Source organism: Salmo salar, chromosome ssa15 (genome assembly GCF_905237065.1).
Source record: "Salmo salar chromosome ssa15, Ssal_v3.1, whole genome shotgun sequence".
NCBI classification, from domain to species: domain Eukaryota; kingdom Metazoa; phylum Chordata; class Actinopteri; order Salmoniformes; family Salmonidae; genus Salmo; species Salmo salar.
The window spans coordinates 84,497,626-84,525,364 of NC_059456.1; the positions used below are offsets into that span (position 1 = coordinate 84,497,626).

The 27,739-nt window shown below is 42.6% G+C and overlaps 1 protein-coding gene across 1 annotated transcript in view; it reads left to right on the top strand.

Moving 5' to 3' along the window:
- LOC106572369 (metabotropic glutamate receptor 4) overlaps window positions 1-27,739 on the top strand; it is a 189,921-nt gene that overhangs the window by 56,245 nt on the left and 105,937 nt on the right. The window contains exons 2-4 of the mRNA XM_045696173.1: window positions 1,057-1,192; window positions 9,706-9,860; window positions 10,216-10,356. Coding sequence (XP_045552129.1) covers window positions 1,057-1,192; window positions 9,706-9,860; window positions 10,216-10,356 — 432 coding nt within the window. The remainder of the gene's footprint in view (window positions 1-1,056; window positions 1,193-9,705; window positions 9,861-10,215; window positions 10,357-27,739) is intronic.

A 27,739-nucleotide genomic window follows, 5' to 3' on the forward strand; every position in this document is an offset into this window, starting at 1 on the left:
TTGGTTACATGGATTTGATTGATTGAATTTAAATTAAATAGCACTGGTTTCCATAACATGTTGTGTGATGTATTGGTGGGTTATTTTGGAGTTTTAATCATGTCACTGAATTTTTTTGTTGGTGACATGTCAGAGCAACTGTCAATTTTTGACAGTTTTCATGAGTCATGTGGATACTTCCATTGAAAATTGAATTCCTTGATGCCCTATATGTTTGGATTCATACAATACACAACAAAAAGAATGCTGTAAAAAGTAGAAAGATGAATATCAGTAAATGTATGCTTGCCCAGTAAGCAAGATGTACTTCATGTCTTTTATAACTTACTGAAAGCCTTACAATGCTAAAGTTGAACAAAATACATCTATGGAGAGAAACATTTAAACTATTCGCAAATTTTCATTTACGAGTGTAGGTTTGCTATGAATTGCTACACAATTTCCCCAATCTCATTGGCACCCCCATAAACTGAATTTATGATTTTCCATGTCTCAGCTATGCCCCTTGTGGTACATGACAATATTTTGTTAATACCTTGCGTTCATCATGCTGTGAAATATTACACCAGCACAATTTTTATCTTGCATCCAGACATCCATAAAAAGTCCCGAAGATATGAATAGGATTAGTGTTGTTGGTTTAGGCGAGTGAAAAAAACTCTACTTGGCTTTGGCCTACTTTCAGTTGACACAGAGAACTAAGAAAGAGGGTGATTCTAAGAATGATGAAACTGCATTTAGATAGAGGTTTACTGTATCTAAATGCAGATGCCCTGTGCTGGTTTACTGTAGCTATATGCAGATGCCCTGTGCTGGTTTACCAATATAGTTATTTCTGGTGCTGATGCCCGACAGGTGTTCCATAACAATACTCCAAACTACATCAGAGATGGTGTACCCTGATAAAAGGTCCTCAGGTACTGATTATAAACTTTATTTATACTCTGTTTTAGGGACAGCCTAGACAGATCAGCAGATCAGCTAGTGTAATTTATCCATGTCTATTTTCCTCTGTCTATAATAATCCTTACATGTTCCTCTGTCCCTTGATTGCAGGAGGTGTGTGCATCTCTCAGTCAGTGAAGATACCACGAGAACCTAAGCCTGGAGAGTTTGACAAGATCATCCGCAGACTGTCAGAGAACCCCAATGCACGGGTTGTTATTCTCTTTGCCAATGAAGATGACATTAGGTTAGTGATGTTGACTGTTACAGGAATGAAAAAATTATTAAACTAACATACTAAATGATGCCAACAAAGTATCTCAATAAATCTGAGTTTCTGTTTAATGACGCAACATTCAGCATGTTTGCCCATTGGTTTAGATGGGGATGCACTGCGGTATAAATGGCTGTACATTAGTATATTGTCCTCCCCACCATGCTTGAACATCCCTAAAATGAAATACCCCATTTTCAGCAAGCTATAACAGCTTTATTTTCATTAGATGTCCACAATGAAAGGGATAGGTGCCAGTTCACATTAAACACACTCAATCTAACTACATTTTGTTCTTCTTATCTAAGGTATATACAGTACTAGTCATTCAAGGGTTTTTCTTAATTTTTACTATTTTCTACATTTTAGAATAGTGAAAACATCAAAACTATGAAATAACACATACGGAATCATGTAGTAACCAAAAATGAGTTAAACAAATACAAAACATATTTTATATTTGAGTTTCTTCAAAGTAGCCACCCTTTGCCTTGATGACAGTTTTGCACACTCTTGGTATTCTCTCAACCAGCTTCATGAGGAAGTCACCTGGAATGCATTTCAATTAACAGGTGTGCCTTGTTAAAAGTTAATTTGTGGAATTTCTTTCCATCTTAATGTGTTTGAGCCAATCAGTTGTGTTGTGACAAGGTAGGGGTGATATAGAAAACATAGCCTTATATACCAAGTCCATATTATGGCAAGAACAGCTCAAATAAACAAAGAGAAACAACAGTTCATCATGACTTTAACCTCTATGGGCTAGGTGGGACGCTAGCGTGCCACCCGTGGTGCACTCCATCAACAGCAGGTGCATTTCAAGAGCGGCAAATTTGAATCCAAATAAATGTCAAAATTCAAATTTTTCAAAAATACAACTATTTTACACCATTTGAAAGATAAACATCTCCTTAATCTAACCACGTTTTACGATTTCAAAAAGGTTTTACGGCGAAAGCATACATTTAGAGTATGTTAGGACAGTACATTTACAAGAGTTGTGTGTAATGTTTTGTCAAGTCAAAGACAGGGTCACCAAAACCATAAAACCAGCTAAAATGATGCACTAACCTTTTACAATCTCCATCAGATGACACTCCTAGGACATTATGTTAGACAATGCATGCATTTTTAGTTCTATCAAGTTCATATTTATATCCAAAAACAGCGTTTTACTATGGCATTGATGTTGAGGAAATCGTGTCCCTCCAATAACCGGCAGTCAAGTCAGCGTCACAAATTAAATAATTAAAATTAGAAAACATTGGTAAAATATTATATTGTCATTTAAAGAATTATAGATTTACATCTCTTGAACGCAATCAACTTGCCAGATTTAAAAATAACCTTACTGGGAAATCACACTTTGCAATAATCTGAGCACTGCGCCCAGAAAAATACGCGTTGCGATACAGACTAGACGTCATGTTGGGGAGATCTAAAATCGAAAATACTATGTAAATAATCCATTACCTTTGATTCTCTTCATCAGATGTCACTTCCAGGTATCACAGGTCCATAACGAATGTAGTTTTGTTCAAAAAAGCTCATCATTTATGTCCAAAAATCTCCGTCTTGTTAGCACATGATCTAAGCCAGCCGGACTTCTCGTCATGAACGAGGGGAAAAAATATATTTTCGTTCGTTCAAACATGTCAAACGTTGTATAGCATAAATCATTAGGGCCTTTTTAACCAGAACATGAATAATATTCAAGGTGGACGAATGCATACTCTTTTATAACGTATTGGAACGAGGGTACCCAACATGAACTCGCGCCAGGTGTCTAATGGGACATCATCGTTCCATGGCTCTTGTTCGGTCAGATCTCCCTCCAGAAGACTCAAAACACTTTGTAAAGGCTGGTGACATCTAGTGGAAGCAATAGGAAATGCCAAAATATTCCTAAACCCCTGTGTTTTTCAATGGGATAGGTTTAAAGTCAATACAACACATCAGGTATCCACTTCCTGTCAGAAAATGTCTCAGGGTTTTGCCTGCCAAATGAGTTCTGTTATACTCACAGACACCATTCAAACAGTTTTAGAAACTTTAGAGTGTTTTCTATCCATATATAATAAGTATATGCATATTCTAGTTACTGGGTAGGATTAGTAACCAGATTAAATCGGGTACATTTTTTTTATCCAGATGTGCAAATGCTGCCCCCTAGCCCTAACAGGTTAACACATGAAGGTCAGTCAATCCGGAAAATTTCCAGAAATGTTAAAGTTTCTTTAAGTGCAGTCGCAAAAACCATCCAGCGCTATGATGAAACTGGCTCTCATGAGGACCGCCACAGGAAAGGAAGACCAAGAGTTACCTCTGCTGCAGAGGATAAGTTCATTAGAGTTAACTGCACCTCAGATTGCAGCCCAAATAAATGCTTCACGGAGTTCAAGTAACAGACACATCTCAAAATCAACTGTTCAGAGGAGACTGTGTCAATCAGGCCTTCATGGTCGAATTGCTGCAAAGAAACCACTACTAAAGGACACCAATAATAAGAAGAGAATTGCTTGGGCCAAGAAACACGAGCAATGGACATTAGACCGGTGGAAATCTGTCCTTTGGTCTGATGAGTCCAAATTTGCGATTTTTGGTTCCAACCGCTATGTCTTTATAAGACGCGGAGTAGGTGAACAGATGATGATGTGTGGTTCCCACCGTGAAGCATGGAGGAGGAGGTGTGATGGTGTGGGGGTGCTTTGCTGGTGACACTGTCTGTGATTTATTTAGAATTCAAGGCACACTTAACCACCATGGCTACCACAGCATTCTGCAACGATACGCCATCCCATTTGGTTTGAGCTTAGTGGGACTATCATTTGTTTTTCAACATGACAATGACCCAAAACACACCTCCAGGCTCCAGGAGAGAGATGGAGTGCTGCATCAGATGACCTGGCCTCCACAATCACCCGACCTCAACCCAGTTGAGATGGTTTGGGATGAGTTGGACCGCAGAGTGAAGGAAAAGCAGCCAACAAGTACTCAGCATACAGTATGTGGGAACTCCCTCAAGACTGTTGGAAAAGCATTCCAGGTGAAGCTAGTTGAGAGAATGCCAAGAGTGTGCAAAGCTGTCATCAAGGCAAAGGGTGGCTACTTTGAAGAATCTAAAATATTTTTTGATTTGTTTAACACTTTTTTGGTTACTACATGATTCCATATGTGTTATTTCATAGTTTTGATGTCTTCACTATTATTCTACAATGTAGAAAATAGTAAAAATAAAGACAAAACCCTTGAATGAGTAGGTATGTCCAAACTTTTGACTAGTACTGGTTTTCTAGTTTACAGCAATTACCAATCAATCAACAATTTCCTCCATTCCTCTGCAGTGTTAAAAACCTTTAGTTGTCCTGAGGACTGAGGAGCATCCTGATCAGTGTCTTGGGGCAACAGCTGGTGATGTGTGTGGGTTCCATTATGTTTTACAGCACATTCAAAACCTACAGTACCTACTACTAACACAAGCATAGAATATACACTGAATGTACAAAACATTAGGAACAGTTTCCCCCTTTTGCCATCAGAACAGCCTCAATTTCTCGGGGTAAAATGTTGAAAGCATTCCACATGGATGCTGGCCCATGTTGACTCCAATGCTTCCCGCAGTTGTGTCAAGTTGGCTGGATGTCCTTTGGGTGGTGGACCCGAGTGACGCAACGGTCTAAGGCACTGCATCTCAGTGCTATAGACTTCACTACACACCCTGGTTTTATTCCAGGCTGTATTACAACCGGCCGTGATTTGGAGTCCAATAGGGTGGCACACAATTGGCCCAGTCTCGTCCGGGTTAGGGGTAGGCCGTAATTGTAAATAAGAATTTGTTCTTAACTGACTTGCCTAGTTAAATAAAGGTTAAATATTTTTTACAAATTATTGATTCACACAGGAAACTGTTGAGCGTGAAAAACCCCAGCATCGCTGCAGTTCTTGACATACTCAAACCGGTGTGCCTGGCATACCCCGTTCAAAGGCACTTAAATCTTTTGTCTTGCTGATTCACCCTCTGAATGGCCTCTGAATGGCACACATACACAATCCATGTCTAAATTGTCTTCTTTAACCTGTATCCTCCCCTTCATCTACACTGATTGAAGTGGATTTAACAGGTGACAACAATAAGGGATTGATCACAGCTTTCACCTGGATTCACCTGGTCAGTATATGTCATGGAAAGAGCAGGTATTCCTAATGTTTTGTACACTCAGTGTACCGTACGTGTATAGCGTAATGTATGGTTTGTCCTCTACATTGATACGGTGCAACAGTGGCTTATGGTACACTCTTAGGAAAAAAAGGTGCTATCTAGAATCTAAAAGGGTTGTTTGGCTGTCCCCATACCAGAACCCTTTAAATAACCCTTTTTGATTCCTGGTAGAACCCTTTGCACAGAGGGTTTGAGATGGAACCCAAAAGGTTATGTCATATGTAACAAATAATGCAAACGTATTCTTAGAGCTTGGTGACTAGAATTGATACGTTACAAAAAGTATCTGCCCTCAGAGGCAAGACACCAATATAGGGATATTGACGTTCTATGCAGTAATAGGTAATAGGCTTTTTTAAAGACAAATCAGGTTTGCTGAGTCAAGTAGCACAAATAAAGTATCCAAAAGCAAAGTTTTACCATAATCAAAGTTACCTTTAAATAACTTTAATTTTTAGCTTTTTCCTCAACATTAAACATCTGTAGAAAATAGCTGTTATACAGTGCCTTTGTAAAGAATTCACTCCCCTTGACTTTTACAATATTTTGTTGTGTACAAAGTGGGATTAAAATGTATTTAATTGTCATTTGTTGTCAACCATCTACACAGAATACTCTGTAATGTCAAAGTGGAAGAAAAATTCTAACGTTTGTAAAACATTTATGAAAAATACAACACTAATATATCTAGATAGGTATTCAAGCCCCTGAGTCAATACATGTTACAATCACCTTTGGCAGTGATTACAGCTGTGAGTCTCTAAGAGCTTTGCACACCTGGATTGTACAATATTTGCTCTTGCTCTGTGAAGTTGGTTGTTAATCACCGAATTAAGTCAAAACTGTAACTAGGCCACTCAGGATCATTCAGTGTCATCTTGGTAAGCAACTCCAGTGTATATTTGGCCTTTTAGGGGATTGTCCTGCTGAAAGGTGAATTTGTCTTCCAGTGTCTGTTGGAAAGCAGACTGAACCAGGTTTTCCTATAGGATTTTGTCTGTTGTGTAAAACCCTACACCTTAAATTATTAAACCCTCACTGAACCCTCTCTCTGACTAGGACATATAGACAAACTCTGTGTGACATTTCAGCTGCAGCAGGGTTTACCATCCCCCTGCCTCAGCCTGACCCTATTGTCCAGTGGCGGAAGCCATTTCAGACCTACAGTGTGTTTTAGGGACCAGGTTGTTTAGGGAAAAGAGTCAGCTGACCTGATCAACCAATCCGTGACCTAGCCTGGAAGCAGCAGAACCCCACTCTGCCTCTCAACTCTTCAGTTGTTTCCAGGAGGAGGACAGGTTAAGACAACCTCTGTAAGCTCCTGTCCTTCACATCAACTCACATTTGAACCCTTCCACATTCTGGACTCCCTGACTCATCTTTAGTGCATCTTTGACCATTCCTCTTCCTATCGCTGTGTGTGTGTGTGTGTGTGTGTGTGTGTGTGTGTGTGTGTGTGTGTGTGTGTGTGTGTGTGTGTGTGTGTGTGTGTGGCATGTCTGTTCAGTGTGGTAATAAAGTGTGGATTGTATCCCTTTCTCCTACTGGTCATTTACGTTCTCTTACCGGAACGCCGGGGCAGTTGCACCTATAATTGACACCTCTTCTTTGAGACCATCACATGGTTGTGCACTTTTTCACCTGTGCTTAGCTCTATTATGTTTCTTTTTATCCTAAAAAACTCCCTAGTCCTTGCCGATGACACGCATACAGTACCCATAACACGATGCAGCCACCACCACGCTTGAAAATGTGGAAAGTGGTACTCAGTGATGGGTTTTGTTGGATTTGTCCCAAAGATAACACTTTGTTTTCAGGATATAAAGTTACATTCACTGCTCATCTGAGGGACCTTACAGATAAGTGTATGTGCTGGGTACAGAGATGAGGTAGTCATTCAAAATTCATGCTAAACACTATTATTGCACATAGAGTGAGTCCATGCAACTTATTATGTGACTTGTTAAGCACAATTTTACTCCTTAAATTATTTAACACAGGCATTGAATACTTATTGACTCGAGACATTTCAGCTATTCATTTTTTATTAATTTGTAAACATTTCTAAAAATATATTTCCACTTTGACATTATGGGGTATTGTGTGTAGTGACACAAAATGCTCATTGACTTATCCAAGCCTGATAATGGGTAATAGTCTGGATATACAGTAATTATAAAAGCCAGGGGGATTTCTGCCCAGCATGCCTGCTATAACCTTGAACCCAGACAATGTGAGTTGGCAGCCAATTAATATATATTTTTTATATACATTCTGAGTTTACAGCACTCAGGCTAGCAGAAAGCTAGGAGAAGGATGTTAGTGCCATCATGCATTTTGTCCTAAACATAAACATTGTCGTCATGCCAACCCTTCCTCACTCAATAACTCACACCTTGATGAGAACACCTGGTATTTACTGTATGTGATTAACAAGATTGTTCTGTAAATGACCTCAAGGGGGGACAAAAAAGGAGCATATGACATGATATTATTATACTGTAGGTTTTGTTACAGACGTTATTTTATCCTCTAAAGCTATATGGATAAGCTGGGGCTCAGAATAAACCATGTTTATTCAGTGAGAAGTAGGAGAAAGGTCATTATAACTCAAACATGCATTACTCTGTCACTTCATTCTGCATTGACTGGTGAGCCAAAGGAGTGGCAGAGTGACTCGAGATACACTGTATTGTTATTGTACCTGGCTGTTGTAGCGACTGTGTTTCCAGTACTGTGCTCCTGTTGTAGCGACTGTGTTTCCAGTACTGTGGTCCTGTTGTAGCGACTGTGTTTCTTGTACTGTGGTCCTGTTGTAGCGAATGTGTTTCCAGTACTGTGGTCCTGTTGTAGCGACTGTGTTTCCAGTACTGTGGTCCTGTTGTAGCGAATGTGTTTCCAGTACTGTGCTCCTGTTGTAGCGACTGTGTTTCTTGTACTGTGCTCCTGTTGTAGCGACTGTGTTTCCAGTACTGTGGTCCTGTTGTAGCGGTTGTGTTTCCAGTACTGCGGTCCTGTTGTAGCGACTGTGTTTCTTGTACCGTGCTCCTGTTGTAGCGACTGTGTTTCCAGTACTGTGGTCCTGTTGTAGCGACTGTGTTTCTTGTACTGTGGTCCTGTTGTAGCGGCTGTGTTTCCAGTACTGTGGTCCTGTTGTAGCGACTGTTTCCTGTTCTGCGGTCCTGTTGTAGCGACTGTGTTTCCAGTACTGTGGTCCTTTTGTAGCGTCTGTGTTTCCTGTTCTGTGGTCCTGTTGTAGCGGCTGTGTTTCCAGTACTGTGGTCCTGTTGTAGCGACTGTGTTTCCAGTACTGTGGTCCTGTTGTAGCGGCTGTGTTTCCAGTACTGTGCTCCTGTTGTAGCGACTGTGTTTCTTGTACTGTGCTCCTGTTGTAGCGACTGTGTTTCCAGTACTGTGGTCCTGTTGTAGCGGTTGTGTTTCTTGTACTGTGCTCCTGTTGTAGCGACTGTGTTTCCAGTACTGTGGTCCTGTTGTAGCGGTTGTGTTTCCAGTACTGTGGTCCTGTTGTAGCGACTGTGTTTCCAGTACTGTGGTCCTGTTGTAGCGACTGTGTTTCCAGTACTGTGGTCCTGTTGTAGCGACTGTGTTTCCAGTACTGTGGTCCTGTTGTAGCGGCTGTGTTTCCAGTACTGTGGTCCTGTTGTAGCGGTTGTGTTTCCAGTACTGTGGTCCTGTTGTAGCGACTGTGTTTCCAGTACTGTGGTCCTGTTGTAGCGACTGTGTTTCCAGTACTGTGCTCCTGTTGTAGCGACTGTGTTTCCAGTACTGTGGTCCTGTTGTAGCGACTGTGTTTCCAGTACTGTGGTCCTGTTGTAGCGGCTGTGTTTCCAGTACTGTGGTCATAGAGGCAGCAGAAGGAGTGATCAATACAGAGCCTGGTGAAACAGAAGGGAAGGCTGGCTGGCTCATCCTGGTTGCTTCTTAATTAGCTCTATTACCAGGGAGAGACCAACCCTGGAGTAATGTGGCAGCACAGGAAGAGAGGGATGGGTGTTCGCGAGCCTGCACCATGTACACACCAGCAGAGGAGGCACTGTCACAGGCAGGGGGGGGAGTGTTCAAACAGGGTTCCTCTTTTGTGTATTGTGCTGGTCCTAGGATCGATCCATGCGATGTGTAGTTTTGCTGTTGTTAATGTCCAGTACCAACACATCGTATTTACCTAATCATCCAGCCCCATGAGTAGGTGCATCATGTATATAAATGACAAGAATTGTACTGTATTCTCTCTTTGCCCCTCCTACAGGCGGCTTCTTCAAGCAGCTAAGAAGGACAACCAGACAGGACATTTCATATGGGTGGGGTCAGACAGCTGGGGGTCTAAGATCTCCCCCATTCTCAACCAGGAGGAGATGGCAGAAGGTGCTGTTACCATCCTACCTAAACGGCAGTCCATTCGAGGTACTGATGTTATACAGAATATGATGTTCTATATTCTTTATTGTCAAATTTAAAAGACACACAACAGTTGGCAGTACTGGTGATGTGAGGATGACATTTGTATCTATTTTTTGTTGTCTTTGACAATGAAATTCAAATGAAATTCAAAACCCTGACATTTCCAAATAAAACACTGACATATACTGTAAACAACATCAGGATATACTGTAGAAACACCTGTAAGATGAAAGTAGTACTATGTGGAGGTAGTGCTGAAAAAAACTTGTTGATAAAGTCATCAGAAAATCCAACTACTATCTGCAGTAGTTCAGCAGGTGGTTCTAAATCCAACTGTGCCTCTCATTGATCTCTCTAGGGTTTGATCGCTACTTTATCAGCAGAACTTTGGACAACAACAGAAGGAATATTTGGTTTGCAGAGTTCTGGGAAAACAACTTTCAGTGCAAACTCAGTCGACACGCTCTGAAGAAAGGATCCGGCATCAAAAAGTGCACAAGTAAGAATATAATTTCCTTGTTTACCATAACCTAGTCCCACACACACTCTGATTGTTTATGAACTCACAGATGCAATCACTAGTTGTAGTATTCCGACATGTCTTGGATGATGTGCCATTACATCTACTTTAAATACTATGGTTATTTTGCATGCAGGGGTGAGAAACATGGAGCCCAAAATGTATTCCCAGATTGCAGGGCTATATACACTTTCTGTGGTAAGTTCCAAACTCTGCCAGGAACTTTGATTAGTCAAATATCACTTCACTTCACAAGAGACTGTGTAATGCAGTGCTTGCTGAATGCACAAATACAGGGTCACACCATTTAAGCAGAATAGAAGAGAAGAATCAGGAACTATATTGCGCTGGAGTGTGACTACATAAATGTGGAATGTGTTTTGGAAAGTGCAATAACAACAAAATAGATTGGTTTCATTACAGTTCTTAACATGTATTTGTACTTGAAATATACATTTATAACCCTTCTCCAACAGCGTTATGTATTTGCAGAGATTTAGGCTACTGTAGTATGAGCTATGGTACATTTTGGGGAAATGCAATGTGTTTGAGTAAAGGCTATGATTCTCTTGTTCCATTAGACATGATTAAATGTTCCCATGACTCCCCGTCGCCAAGTTCAATCTGCACTGCAGTACAATAGCAATCACCAAAACTGGGCCATTACACAAGTTGAAAACATAATCAATAGCAAATCCAATCAGCATATTAGAGACAAGCTCCCAGGTCATTAAAATCAGTGGGCACTCCAAGGCTGACTGTCTTTCATTTCCTTGCACAGACAACACAATCTGCAGGATTCTAATCAGTACAGACTGGACTGATTCTTGTATTGGTTGGATTGTGATGTGCCGATGATTGATTCCTTCCTATGCGTTAATGTTTCATGCTTTCATCAGCTTGCTATGACAGTTACTAGGATGGGTTTCCTCGCAGCCATTGCATAATGCCATTATATCAAAATTCTATCAATCAGGGGCCCGAGAACTATTTGCTGTGAAGACGGTGTATTAAAACAGAGAGCGATTGAATAGTACGGCTGATCCCAGGATGTCTAGCGACGACAGCTGTGTGTGCCCAGGTCAACAGCCGCTCCCTTATCCCTGTGGGAACGTAGATGCACTCAGGAGGACAAGTAGTGGGTACAGAGTTCCATCTCCAGAGCCTGGTGAATGTCCACATCTACGTCCCAGAACACAGGAGCTACGAGGGAACTTGAAAACAGGTCCTTCTGCATTCGGGTGACAAGTCCGTGATTCTCATCATCGACCATCGACCATAGATGGGGGGGTTATGGCGTGGAAGTTGTTTAAGTGTTCCCTTTATTTTTTTGAGCAGTGTATATATATATATATAAGGTGAATATTTATGTTGTATATACAGGGCACATTTGTAAAAGAGACCCAGGTATCAATATGTCTTCCCTGTTAAAAAAATGTAATTGTATTTGTCACATGCTTCGTCAACAACAGGTGTAGACTAACGGTGAAATGTTTATGGGCCCTTCCCAACCCTACAGATAGAAAAATAGAGAAATAATAGAGAAATAATATCACAAAGTATAAATACACAATGAGTAACAATAACTTGCCTATATACATGGGGTACTAGTACCAAGTCGATGTGCAGGGGTACGAGGTCATTGAGGGAAATACAGTATGCACATATAGGTAGGGGTAAGTGACTATAGACAACAGGATAGATAATAAACAGTAACAGCAGTGTATGGGATGAGTCAAAAGAGTTAAATGCAGATACTCTGGGTAGCTATATGGTTAACTATTTAGCAGTCTTATGGCTTGGGGGTAGAAGCTATTCAGGGTACTGTTGGTTCCAAACTTGGTGCATCAGTACCTTGCCGTGCGGTAACAGCGAGAACAGTCTATGACATGCGTGGCTGGGCGCCTGGTATAGAGGTCCTGGATGGCATGGAGCTCGGCACCAGTGATGTACTGGGCTGTACGCACTACCCTCTGTAGTGCCTTGCGGTCAGATACCAAGCAGTTGCCATACCAAGAGGTTATGCAGCCAGTCAAGATGCTCTCAATGGTGCAGCTGTAGAACCTTTTGAGGATGCCTATCAGAGGGCCCATGCCGAAACTTTTCAGCCTTCTGAGGGGGAAGTGCTGTTGCCTTGCCTTCTTCATGACTGTGTTGGTGTGTGTGGATGATAATTCCTTAGTGATGTGGACACTGAGGAACTTGAAGCTTTCGACACGCTCCACCACAGCCATGTCGATGTGGATGGGGGCATGCTGGGCCCTCCATTTCCTGTAGTCCACTGTTACGAACCGGCTCAGAGTTCGCAACAAAAGGGAGACAACGTGGAGACAAGGAGTATCAAAATATATATTTATTAAATAAAGTAACTAAGTAATTAACAATGGTGTGTGTAATCAGTAATCAGTAGTGTAAGTGAGTGTTTTGCATACCTGAATGTAATAATGCAGGGTGTTGAAAGGTGCCAAAGCAAATACCCCCCCCATCCTGTGGTTCTTCTCATGCTAGGTCTGTGCATGACGAGGAAGATTTTCCTGGTCCTGACGATTGCATATTGCAAGGTAGATTGAAAAATTCAGAGACACTGGATATTTTGGACGACCTTCTTACTCATCTACCTGTTGATGAGCGAAAAGAGATGGTTGGTCTGATTCGGAAATTTCCAGAGTTGTTTTCTGATACACCAACACGTACAAACTTGATAGAACATGATATTGACATTGGAGATGCTGACCCCATTCGTCAGCGGTTCTATAGAGTTTCTGCAGAGAAACTGCGTTGTCTGGATGCTGAGGTCAGGTACATGCTGGAGAGTAAGATAGCAGAGCCTTCTTTCTCCAGTTGGGCTTCTCCCTGTATCTTGGTCAGTAAACCGGATGGAACAAACAGATTTTGTACGGACTACCGTAAGGTAAATGCTGTCACTAAGCCAGATTCATTTCCTCTTCCTCGGATGGAGGACTGCGTAGATCAAGTCGGAGCAGCTAAGTTTGTGAGCAAATTTGACCTGTTAAAGGGCTATTGGTAGGTGCCACTAACGAGTAGGGCACGTGAAATCTCTGCCTTTATTACACCCTCTGGTCTGTACTCGTATTCGGTTATGAGTTTCGGCCTGCGTAATGCACCTGCCACTTTTCAGCGACTTATGAACAGGGTTGTTGCAGGTCTGGCCGGGTGCGCTGTTTATCTGGACGATGTAGTGATATATGCAGATACCTGGGAGGAACATCTGTCCCGTATTCAAGCCTTGTTTGAACGTCTGGCTGCAGGTCGCCTCACGATCAATTTGGCTAAATGTGAGTTTGCTCAGGCAACTGTTACATACCTTGGAAAGGTGGTTGGCAGGGTGAAGTGCGTCCTGTTCGGGCTAAAGTGATAGCTATTGATGCTTTTCCACCACCAACTACAAAAAAGGAACTTATGCGTTTCTTGGGAATGATTGGTTACTACCGTGGCTTTTTTAGGAACTTTTCTACTGTGGTCGCTCCCTTGACAGAATTGTTGAAAGCTAAGGCTGTTTACGTATGGTCTTCTCATTGTCAACAGGCTTTTGAAAATGCAAAGAGGTTGCTTACCTTAACTCCGGTGCTGGCTGCCCCTCGCGTAGATTTGTCATTTACCTTGCAGGTGGATGCTAGTCATGTGGGGGCAGGGGCGGTTTTGCTGCAAGCAGATGAGTCTGGGGTTGAGAGGCCTGTTAGTTTCTTTTCCAAAAAGTTTAACCGTTATCAGTTGAACTACTCGGTCATTGAAAAAGAAGCGCTAGCACTCATTTGGGCGCTACAACACTTTGAAGTGTATGTTGGGTCGGGAGTAGTACCTATTGTGGTCTACACCGACCATAACCCTCTCACCTTTTTCAGGTCCATGATGTGTCCTAATCAGAGGATAATGAGATGGTGTTTATTTTTACAATCCTTCCATCTCGAGGTGCGGCATATCCGGGGAACTGATAACGTGATTGCTGATGCGCTCTCTTCCTGAATATTTACGTGACTGACCGTTGTTTGGTGTTGTCATGTTCTGTCATTCCTGTCTGTTCCCTCCTGGTCTCGTTTTCTTCTTTCCTCTTAAAAGTTGCTTCCTGTGTAAAGGTTGCTGAGGTCTGGGGAGGAGGTTGGTTGGGGCAGGTGGAACTGTCAACACGTAACCCCTTGTTAATTTGGGACGCAGAGGCTGGTACGTTGTTCTGGGGTCCTTGTTGGTCCCCGGTTTTATGGGGGGGGGGGGTATTTGCTTTGGCACCTTTCAACACCCTGCATTATTACATTCAGGTATGCAAAACACTCACTTACACTACTGATTACTGATTACACACACCATTGTTAATTACTTAGTTACTTTATTTAATAAATATATATTTTGATACTCCTTGTCTCCACGTTGTCTCCCTTTTGTTGCGAACTCTGAGCCGGTTCGTAACAGTGGACTACAGGAAATGGATGGCCCAGCATGCCCCCATCCACATCGACATGGCTGTGGTGGAGCGTGTCGAAAGCTTCAAGTTCCTCAGTGTCCACATCACTAAGGAATTATCATCCACACACACCAACACAGTCATGAAGAAGGCAAGGCAACAGCACTTCCCCCTCAGAAGGCTGAAAAGTTTCGGCATGGGCCCTCTGATAGGCATCCTCAAAAGGTTCTACAGCTGCACCATTGAGAGCATCTTGACTGGCTGCATAACCTCTTGGTATGGCAACTGCTTGGTATCTGACCGCAAGGCACTACAGAGGGTAGTGCGTACAGCCCAGTACATCACTGGTGCCGAGCTCCATGCCATCCAGGACCTCTATCCCATGCGCCCAGCCACGCATGTCATAGACTGTTCTCGCTGTTACCGCACGGCAAGGTACTGATGCACCAAGTTTGGAACCAACAGTACCCTGAATAGCTTCTACCCCCAAGCCATAAGACTGCTAAATAGTTAACCATATAGCTACCCAGAGTATCTGCATTTAACTCTTTTGACTCATCCCATACACTGCTGTTACTGTTTATTATCTATCCTGTTATCCTCGGGAGACTTCCAATCATCCTGGAGAACAGATAAAAGTCCACGCACCCTATGTCCAAACACAAGGTCATTTGGACTGAAACCTGTGCTCTCCTGTGAAACCTCCCTAGCGGCTAACAGTAACCAAGGCAACCCCTCCTCCCAATCCTTATCCATCTCAGTACAATAAGCTCTCAACAAAGACTTAAGTGTGATGGAAACGTTCCAGTGCTCCTTGACTTTGCGCATGATAGGCGCTAGACAAATTGTGTTTAATATGGAGCTGTTGGAGAACCTGACCAAAGAGATTAGAGGTGAAATTTGATCCTTGATCACTCTGAATGACCTTAGGGATTCCAAACAGTGAGAAAAACTGAGTCAAAGCGTTTAACACAGACTTAGTCGTGATAGACCGGAGAGGATAGGCAGCAGGAAACCTAGTGGTCTGACACATCAGTCAACAAATAATTACTACCTTTTTTAGAACGAGGCAGAGGACCAACACAATCAATAATCAGGTACTCAAAAGGTTGGCTGAGTACAGGAATAGGAAACAGTGGTACCGGCTTAATAGCTTGATTAGGTTTACCAGTTAATTAACAGGTGTGACAAGTTTTGATAAAATCACAAACATCTCTCTTCAATCTAGGCCAAAAGAAATGTCTTAATATGCGATTGTAGGTTTTCCTCACACCCATATGTCCAGCAACGTCATTGTGAGAAGTGGTCAAAACCAACTCACGAAGCTTAACTGGTACAACAACCTGACTAATCGCCTCCCCCAGAAAACAACTACCATGAGACATCCACTTTCTCATCAGGACATCCTCTTGGAGAAAATATCCATGTGCGACATCTCCCAACTGTTCCACAGGCACAATTTGGTCACGCAACTTCTAATGTGGGGTCAGTCCGTTGCGCATCGATTAGATCGGAGCGGGGTACAGATAACGGGATAACAGGGAAAACAGTGAGAGACGTCTTTGTGGTATTCTCATTTACCGACGCAGTAACTAGGTCGCCATGGATCATAGAACGCGTCACTGCACACGCAGAGAACACCTCTGGGAAACTCCGCACACTCTCATCAGGAATCCCTACAATTGACGGTGTAGTGGAAACCACTAGAGATGGAGACACAACAGGCCACACGCTCACCAGCCAAGTTATTCCCAAGGATAACGTCAATACCCTCAATAGGCAATGAAGGACGCACCCGCACAACAACCTCACCTTTCACCAGTCCACAATCCAACATTAGTCTATGCAATGGAACTGACAGAGTGTTCAAACCTATTCCCCTAATTAGCACGCTATTCCCTGAATCAGTCTCAGCAGAGAAGGGTAACAGAGATTCCAACACAAATGATTCAGAGGCACCTGTGTCTCTTAGGATCTTCACTGGCACTAGGTTCAGAGACACAAAACCTGGATCAATATGGACTTTCACATGCCCCTGGGCATGAGACAATGTGTCAGGAGTGAACTGATGTGGAACAGGCGCAGCTAACGCCGTAGGCTTAGATTTAACAAAAGTACCTGTACTGAACTTATCCTTAGACCTAAGAACCGGACATTCGTTTTTCCAATGACCTGAGCTTTGACAGTAGTGACACTCTTGACCAAAGTCAGTTTTACCATGGGAGTCAGGCTCAACCCTAGTTGAATAAAACTCTGCCCGTGAACCAGAGTATCTCGGTGAGCGAGGTCCAAATCTCTCCGAACGTCTCCACTCACTCCGAATACGGGGCTCTACAAAAACAGTTTTGTGAGTCAAAACATATTCGTCTGCCAAAACCGCAGCTTCAGCGACAGTTTTAACTTTCTGTTCGCTAATGTACGTCGCTATACGATCAGGGACTGTGTCCTTAAATTGCTCTAACATAATCAGCTCACACAGCCCTTGGAAAGTAATAACTGCAGAGGCGGAACACCAGCGATTAAACTGTGAAGATAATTCTCGCGCAAACTCAACATGAGTCTGCTTATCATCCCTTTTTAAAGTTCTAAATCGTTGGCGGTAAGCCTCAGGAACCAATTCGTAAATCTGTAACACCGCCGTTTTAACCTTATCATAACTGACACTGTCGGCTACACTAAGAGCTGAATATGCTTCCTGCGCTTTACCAGTCAGCACACACTGCAACATTAAAGTTCGGTCAGAACCAGGCCAACTCCTAGCGTCAGCAACACGCTCAAACAATGAAAAGAATGTCTCAGGGTCCCTTTCATTAAACTGAGGCAACAACCGTAAATTCCCAACAATGTCAAATGTGTCCGGGGCACGACCAAAAGAGGAACGATTCCTAAGTAAATCTGCGTCACCTTCCCAGAGCAAACTCTCTCCTGAGAGCTTTCCTTCCCTAACCAACTTTAGTCGCTCTTGTTGCAGCTTGATTTTAGCACGCTCCATATCCTGTTTAAATTCCAATTCCTTCTCATATTTTACACGATCATGCTCTAGCTTTAACAGAAGCAGCTCTTTCTGCTGTTCAAAAAGAAGACTACTAGGACTAACCGATGGAGTGGTAATTGTGACATATCGGGGAGACGGCGAGTCTTCAGCAGAGGCTGCCCCAGTGGTAACGTCAAGAATACCACTCTCCATCATATTGGCCTTCAATATTAACCTAATATAATTTTTTAGACGTTTATCACTAATTTCAACCTTGTAGTGTTCAGCAACCTTCAACAGCTGTTCTTTAGTACATAAGTCTAACAGTTCCTCTGATGGAAAGCGAATGAACTCGTCTACATTAGACGCCATGGTCAGAGAGAAAAAATAATAAAAAATTCTCACTCAACCCCTCTGAGCACACCAGACAACAACAAGAGAAATAACAATCACACTGGCACCACAGAAAGAGAGATGAGATATGGAGCTTCCCCAAAACCTACAATAACTCAACCCTAATCTTCATGCAGATTTGCAGTGAGTAATTATGCACTGTAGCCCGCTGGCAAGGAAGTAACCCCCCAGCACGCTGGTAGATTCCACCAAGCCACGGATGTGCCCCCGAGACAACTGCTCAGTCCACAGACACCACACAAAAATAACAAACATTAACCATGCCCAACATATTCCAAAATGAAACACGTCGCTAAGCCTATCAGGGGAAAAAAGGCTATAGCTCCGGGTAGTAAGTTTCACTACCCTATCCAAATCTCCCACCAAGGTACACAGCTGATTGTACTCACCTCCTCAGACCAATGTCCCAACAGCGAGTAGAACAAGCGTTTCCAGGCTGGGCAGGGGCCTGGAAACTAACCAATGTACTCTCTCCAACACAGCACACAAACCAAACAAACAAAGCAACCAGTACTGAGCACCAAACTCAAACTAACAAAATATACAAACAAAGTACCTACGGAATTTAACATACCTCCACGTTTTCTCCCAAACACAATCCGTTCAATATCCCGGATGAGCCCCCACTTGTTACGAACCGGCTCAGAGTTTGCAACAAAAGGGAGACAATGTGGAGACAAGGAGTATCAAAATATATATTTATTAAATAAAGTAACTAAGTAATTAACAATGGTGTGTGTAATCAGTAATCAGTAGTGTGAGTGTTTTGCATACCTGAATGTAATAATGCAGGGTGTTGAAAGGTGCCAAAGCAAATAACCAAAAAGCCACAAAACTACACAACCAAAATCAACAAAGTGTCTGCGTGGAGAGAGTCTCCTCAATGACTGTGGAAGAGGTGCCTTTATCCTGGGACACACCCGAGCCCAAGTGTTTCCCATCCTAATAAAGAAACAAGAACAAAGAGAGAGAATACGGCAGACAGAGTGGGAGGGTCGTCACACCACAATTAGCTCCTTTGTTATGCTGACATTGAGGGAGTGGTTGTTGGCCTGGCAAAACACTACCAGGTCACTGACTTTCTCCCTATAGGCTGTCTCATTGTCGTCTGTGATCAGGCCATCCACCGTTGTGTCGTCAGATAACTGAATGATGGTGTTGGAGTCGTGCATGGCTATAAAGTCGTTGGTGAACAGGGAGTACAGGAGGGGACTAAGCACGCATCCCTAACGGGCCCCCCGTGTTGAGTGTCAGTGAGGTGGATGTGGTTTGGCCTACCCTCAACACCTCGGGTTGGCCTGTCAGGAAGTCCAGAATCCTGTTGCAGAGGGAGGTGATTAGTTCCAGTGTCATGAGCTTGGAGGAAACTATGGTGTTGAACGCAGAGCTATAGTCAATGAACAGCATTCTCATATAGGTGTTACTTTTGTCCAGGTGGGAGAGGGCAGTGTGGAGTGCAATAGAGATTGTGTCATCTGTGCATCTGTTGGGGCGGTATTCAAATCAAATAAATCAAATTGTATTAGTCACATGCGTCTAATGCAATAGGTGTAGATCTTACAGTGAAATGCTTACTTACGAGCCCCTAACCCACAATGCAGTTAAAAAATATGGATAAGATTAAGAAAGTAATTAAAGAGCAGCAATAAAATAACAATAGCGAGACTATATACAGGGGGGTACCGGTACAGAGTCAATGTGGTTGAGGTAAAATGTACATGTACAGTTGAAGTCGAAAGTTTACATGCACCTTAGCCAACTACAATTGAACTCAGTTGTTCACAATTCTTGACATTTAATCCTAGTAAAAATTCCCTGTCTTAGGTCAGTAAGGATCACCACTTTATTGTAAGAATGTGAAATGTCAGAATAAGAGTAGAGAGAATGACTTATTAGCTTTTATTTCTTTCATTACATTCCTTATGGGTCAGAAGTTTACATACACTCAATTAGTATTTGCTAGCATTGCCTTTAAATTGTTTAACTTGGGCCAAATGTTTTGGGAAGCCTTCTACAAGCTTCCCACAATAAGTTGGGTGAATTTTGGCCCATTCCTCCTGACAGAGTTGGTGTAACTGAGTCAGGTTTGTAGGCCTCCTTGCTCGCACACGCTCTTTCAGTTCTACCCACAAATTTTCTATAGGATTGAGGTCAGGGCTTTGTGATGGCCACTCCAATACCTTGACTTTCTTGTCCTTAAGCCATTTTGCCACAACTTTGGAAGTATGCTTGGGGTCATTGTCCATTTGGAAGACCCATTTGCGACAAAGCTTTAACTTCCTGACTGATGTCTTGAGATGTTGCCTCAATATATCCACGTAATTTTGTTTTCTCATGAAGCCATCTATTTTGTGAAGTGCACCAGTGTCTCTTGCAGCAAAGCACCCACACAACATGATGCTGCCACCCCCATGCTTCACGGTTGGGATGGTGTTCTTTGGCTTGCAAGCCTCCCCCTTTTTCCTCCAAACATAACGATGGTCGTTATGGCCAAACAGTTCTATTTTTGTTTCATCAGACCAGAGGACATTTCTCCAAAAGTATGATCTTTGTCCCCATGTGCAGTCTGGCTTTTTTATGGCGGTTTTGGAGCAGTGGCTTCTTCATTGCTGAGCGGCCTTTCAGGTTATATCGATATAGGACGCGTTTTACTGTGGATATAGATACTTTTGTACCTGTTTCCTCCAGCATCTTCACAAGGTCCTTTGCTGTTGTCCTGGGATTGATTTGCACTTTTCGCACCAAAGTACATTCATCTCTAGGAGACAGAACGTGTCTCCTTCCTGAGCGGTGTGACGGCTGCGTGGTCCCATGGTGTTTATACTTGCGTACTATTGTTTGTACAGATGAACGTGGTACCTTCAGGTGTTTGGAAATTGCTCCCAAGGATGAACCAGACTTGTGGAGGTCTACAATCTTTTCTTCTGAGCTCTTGGCTGATTTCTTTTGATTTTTCCATGATGTCAAGCAAAGAGGCACTGAGTTTGAAGGTAGGCTTTGAAATATATCCACAGGTACACCTCCAATTGACTCAAATAATGTCAGTTAGGCTATCAGAAGCTTCTAAAGCCATGACATAATTTTCTGGAATTTTCCAAGCTGTTTAAAGGCACAGTCAACTTAGTGTATGTAAACTTCTGACCCACTGGAATTGTGATACAGTGAATTATAAGTGAAATAATCTGTCTGTAAACAATTCTTGGAAAAATGACTTGTGTCATGCACAAAGTAGATGTCCTAACTGACTTGCCAAAACTATAGTTTGTTAAGAAGAAATTTGTGGAGCTGTTAAAAACAAGTTTTACTGACTCCAACCTAAGTGTATGTAAACTTCCCACTTCAACTGTAGGTAGAGTTATTAATGTGACTATGCATAGATGATAACAACAGAGAGTAGCAGCAGTGTAAAAGAGGGGGAAGAGGGGCAATGCAAATAGTCTAGGTAGCAACTTGATTGGGTGTTCAGGAGTCTTATGGCTTGGGGTAGAAGCTGTTTAGAAGCCTCTCGGACCCAGACTTGACGCTCCGGTGCTGCTTGCCATGCACCCTCTGTAGTGCCTTGCGGTCGGAGGCTGAGCAGTTGCCATACCAGGCAGTGATGCAACCAGTCAGGATGCTCTCGATGGTGCAGCAGTAGAACGTTTTAAGGATCTGGGAACCCATACCAAATCTTTTCAGTCTCCTGAGGGGGAATAGGTTTTGTCATGCCCTCTTCACGACTGTCTTGGTGTGCTTGGACCATGTTAGTTTGTTGGTGATGTGGACACCAAGGAACTTGAAGCTGTCAACCTGCTCCACGGCAGCTCCATCGATGACAATGGGGGCGTGCTCGGTCCTCTTTTTCCTGTCGTCCACAATCATCTCCTTTGTCCTGATCACTTTGAGGGAGAGGTTGTTGTCCTGGCACCACACGGCCATGTCTCTGATCTCCTCCCTATAGGCTGTCTTGTGTTGTCGGTGGGGACTGAGCACGCACCCCTGATGGGCCCCTGTGTTGAGAATCAGCTTGGCGGATGTGTTATTACCTACCCTTACCACCTGTGGCGGCCAGTCAGGATCCAGTTGCAGAGGGAGGTGTTTAGTCCCAGGGTCCTTAGTTATTGATGAGTTTGAGGGCACTTTGGTGTTGAATGCTGAGCTGTAGTCAATGAATAGCATTCTCACATAGGTGTTCCTTTTGTCCAGGTGGGAAATAGCAGTTTGAAGTGCAATAGAGATTGCATCATCTGTGGATCTGTTGGGGCGGTATGCAAATTGGAGTGGGTCTAGGCTTTCTGGGATAATAGTGCTTATGTGAGCCATGACCAGCCTTTCAATGCACTTCATGGCTAAAGACAAGAGTGCTACGGGTCGGTAGTTATTTATGCAGGTTACCTTAGTGTTCTTCGGCACAGGCACTATGGTGGTCTGCTTAAAACATGTTGGTCTTACAGACTCGGACAGGGAGAGTTTGAAAATGTCAGTGAAGACACTTGCTAGTTGGTCAGTGCATGCTCGAAGTGCACGTCCTGGTTGTCCGTCTGGCCCTGTGGCCTTGTGAATGTTGACCTGCTTAAAAAGGTCTTATTCCCATCGGCTGCGGAGAGCGTGATCACACAGTCTTCCGGAACAGCTGGTGTACCCATGCATGTTTCAGTGTTATTTGCCACGATGTGAGCATAGAGGTAGATTAGCTCGTCTGGTAGGCTCGTGTGACTGGGCAGCTCTCAGCTGTGCTTCCCTTTGTGGTCCGTAGTGGTTTGCAAGCCCTACCACATCCGACGAGCGTCAGAGCCGGTGTAGTACGATTTGATCTTAGCCCTGTATTGACGCTTTGCCTCTTTGATGGTTCATCGGAGGGCATAGCGGGATTTCTTATAAGCTTCTGGGTTACATTCCCTCTCCTTGAAAGTGGCAGCTCTAGCCTTTAGTTCAGTCCGGATGTTGCCTGTAATCCATGGCTTCTGGTTGGGTTATGTACGTACTGTCACTGTGGGGACGACGTCATCAATGCACTTATTGATGAAGCCAGTGACTGATGTGGTGTACTCATCAATACCATCGGAGGAAATCCCCGGATCACTTTCCAGTCTGTGCTAGCAAATCAGTCCTGTAGCTTAGCATCTGCTTCATCTGACCACTTTTTTATTGCTCTAGTCACTTGTACCTCTAGTCACTGGTACCATAACTCTATCAGGAAGATAGAGTTATGGTCAGATTTGCCAAATGGAGGGCGAGGGAGAGCTTTGTATGCATCTCTGTGTGTGGAGTAAAGGTGGTCCAGAGTTTTTTTTCCTCTGGTTGCACATTTAACATGCTGATAGATATTTGGTAAAACGGATTTAACCTGTCTGGGCTAGGGGGCAGTATTTTCACAGCCGGACGAAAAACGTACCCAATTTAAACAGGTTACTACTCTGGCCCAGAAACTAGAATATGCATATTATTAGTAGATCTGGATAGAAAACACTCTGAAGTTTCTAAAACTGTTTGAATGGTGTCTGTGAGTATAACAGAACTCATATGGCAGGCAAAAACTTGACAAAAAGTCAACCAGGAAGTGGAGGATCTGAGAATTGTAGCTCTTCTTTCTAGTCCCTTTCGAAACTACAATATCTGTGGGGTTACGTTGCACTTCCTAAGGCTTCCATTGGCTGTCTAAAGCCTTCAGAAAGTGGTTTGAGCATTCTCCTGTCACTGGGCAGATAATAGGAGCTCAGTTTCTGAGTGGACTGCCTGGCATCAAAGGGATTGGATATGCGCGGTCATGCGAGCGCGCCGTTCCTTCTTTTTCTCCTTGAATGAATATGCTATTGTCCGGTTTGAATATTATTGCAATTTTATGTAAAAAATACCATAAAGATTGATTTTAAACGGCGTTTGACATGCTTCTAAGTACGGTAATGGAACATTTTGACTTTTTGTCTCTGTTACCGCTCTCGCGCGTTATGCCTTTGGATAGTGCTCTGAACACACGAACAAAACGGAGGTATTTGGACATAAATATGGATTATTTGGAACAAAAACAACATTTCTTGTGGAAGTAGCAGTCCTGGGAGTGCATTCTGACGAAGATCAGCAAAGGTAAGAGAATATTTCTAATACTAATTCTGAGTTTAGGTTGCCCCGAACTTGGCGGGTGTCTGTATAGCTCGCCGTGATGGCTGAGCTATGTACTCAGAATATTGAAAAATGTGCTTTCTCTGTAAAGCTATTTTAAAATCTGACACAGCGGTTGCATCCAGGAGTAGTCTATCTATAATTCTTTAAATAATTGTTATATATTTTGTCAACGTTTATGATGAGTATTTTTGTAAATTGATGTGCACATTCACCGGGCGTTTTGGTGGGAATACATTTTCTGAACATCACGCGCCAATGTAAAAGGCTGTTTTTGGATATAAATATGAACTTTATCGAACAAAACATACATGTGTTGCGTAACATAATGTCTTAGGAGTGTCATCTGATGAAGATCGTCAAAGGTTAGTGCTTCATTTAGCAGTGTTTTGGGTTTTATTGACACATGTCCTTGCTTGGAAAATGGCTGTGTGATTATTTTTGTCTATGGACTCTCCTAACATAATCTAATGTTTTGCTTTCGCTGTAAAGCCTTTTTGAAATCAGACAATGTGGTTACATCAAGGAGAAGTGTATCTTTAAAATAGTGTAAAATTGTTGTATGTTTGAGAAAGTTGAATTATGACATTTTGTTTTTGAATTTGCCGCCCTGATATTTCACTGGCTGTGTCCCGCAGGTGGGACGTTAGCATCCCACGTAGCCCATAGAAGTTAACCTCTTACATCTAGATGTTCCGCTAGCAGAACACCGCTCCAATATCCAATGATAGGGCGTGGCGCGAATTACAAACTCCTCAAAAATCCCCAAACTTCCATTTTTCAAACATATGACTATTTTACACCATTTTAAAGACAAGACTCTCCTTTATCTAACCACATTGTCTGATTTCAAAAAGGCTTTACAACGAAAGCAAAACATTAGATTATGTCAGGAGAGTACCCAGCCAGAAATAATCACACACGCATTTATCAAGCTAATGTCACAAAAACCAAAACCACCGCTAAATGCAGCACAAACCTTTGATGATCTTCATCAGATGACACTCCTAGGACATTATGTTATACAATACATGCATGTTCTGTTCAATCAAGTTCATATTTATATCAAAAAACAGCTTTACATTAGCATGTGACGTTCAGAAAGAAACTTCCGGTGAATTTACTAAATTACTCACGATAAACGTTCACAAAAAACATAACAATTATTTTAAGAATTATAGATACAGAACTCCTTTATGCAATCGCTATGTCAGATTTTAAAATAGCTTTTCGGTGAATGCACATTTTGCAATATTCTGAGTAGATAGCCCGGCCATCATGGCTAGCTATTTTGGCACTCACCAAACTCAGATTTACTATAAGAAAAATTGGATTACCTTTGCTGTTCTTCGTCAGAATGCACTCCCAGGACTTATACTTTACACCCAATGATGTTTTGGTTCCAAATAATCCATAGTTATATCCAAATAGCGGCGTTTTGTTCTTGCGTTCAAGACACTATCTGAAGGGTGACGCGAGGGCGCGTATCGTGACAAAAAAATTCTAAATATTCCATTACCGTATTTCGAAGCATGTCAAACGCTGTTTAAAATCAATTTTTATGCATTTTTTCTCGTAAAATAGCGCTAATATTCCGACCGGGTGACGTTGTTTTCGTTCAAAGACTGAAAATGTAAAATGGACTCTTCACGTGCATGCGCGCACCCATGTCATTGTTCTCAGATCGACCACTATCCAAATCCTCTACTGTTTTTCGCCCAGGGACTGCAGACTCATCATTCCCCGTTCTGGCGCCTTCTGAGAGCCTATGGGAGCCTTAGAAAATGTCACGTTACAGCAGAGATCCTCTGTTTTCGATAAAGAGGCTATAGAAGGCCAAGAAATGGTCAGAGAGGGCACTTTCTGTATAGAATCTTCTCAGGTTTTGGCCTGCCATATGAGTTCTGTTATACTCACAGACACCATTCAAACAGTTTTAGAAACTTTAGGGTGTTTTCTATCCAAATCAAACAATTATATGCATATTCTAGTTTCTGGGCAGGAGTAATAACCAGATTAAATCGGGTACGTTTTTTATCCGGCCGTGAAAATACTGCCCCCTATCCTAAACAGGTTAAGTTTCCCTGCATTAAAGTCTCTGGCTACTAGGAGCGCCACCACTGGTTAAGCGTTTTCTTGTGTGCTTATGGCGGAATATAGCTCATTCAATGCTGTCTTAGTGCCAGCCTCTGACTGTGGTGGTTGGAGTGGGTCCAGGGTTTCTGGGATGATGGTGTTGATGTGAACCATGATCACCTTTTTGAAGCATTTCATGACTACAGAAGTGAGTGTTATGGGGCGATAGTCATTTAGACAGTCATTTAGACATGTAGGTATTACGAAATGGGTCAGAGAGTGGTTGAAAATGTCAGCTCTGAGTACGAGTCCTGCTAATCCAGGACGGCAGGTAGCCTAGTAGTTAGTATTGGGCCAGTAACCGAAAGGTTGCTAGATTGAATCCCTGAGCTGCCAATGTAAACATCTGTCATTCTGCCCCTGAACAAGACAGTTAACCCACTGTTCCTAGGCCGTCATTGTAAATAAGAATTTGTTCTTATCTGACTTGCCTATTAAAAGTGAAGGTTAAATAAAACATTATCCGTCTAGCCCTGCGGCCTTGTGAATGTTAACCTCTTTAAAGGTTTTACATTGCCTACAGTTAACGAGATCACACAGTCTTCTGGAACATCTGGTGCTCTCATGCATGGTTCAGTTGCTTTCCTCGAATAGAGAATAGAAGGCATTTAACTCGTCTGTAAGGCTTGCGTCCTTGGGCAGCACATGACTGGGTTTCCCTTTGTAATCCGTGATAGTTTGCAAGCCCAGCCACATCCGAGGCTCGTCGTAGGTCGTAGCGGGATTTCTTAAACGCATCAGGATTAGTGTCCCGGTCCTTGAAATAGGCTGCTCCGTGAGGATGCCACCTGTAATCCGTCGTCGATGCACTTATTAATTGAGCTGGTGACTGATGTGGTAAACTCTACAATCAGCTGAATCCCGGAACATATTCCAGTCTGTGAAACAGTCTGGTAGCTTATCATTCGCGTCATAAGACCACTTCTGTATGGAGTGCGTCACTGCTACTTCCCATTTGATTTTTTGCTTTTAAGCAGGTTTCAGAAGGATAGAGTCATGCACTCAAGACCACCACTCACACTACTGTACATATAGCACACTTAAAGAACCACAACATACCACATTCATCATCAACATGTGAGTATCTAATTTACAATTCAAATTAATGGTGATTAGTTTTCTAAATTGGATAAAGGAAGATAACAAATGTAAGCTCTGTTTATTTTAGCTCATTTAGCAAAATGTTGAGGAGCTTAACAATTATGAAATATTTATTCATCATGAATGAGATTTCCCGTCTTGGCTCCAACATATCACAGGGGGCCTGAAGAAATCCAGGAGAATAATAAGGAAAGTGCATTAGTATTAGCACAACATTAGTC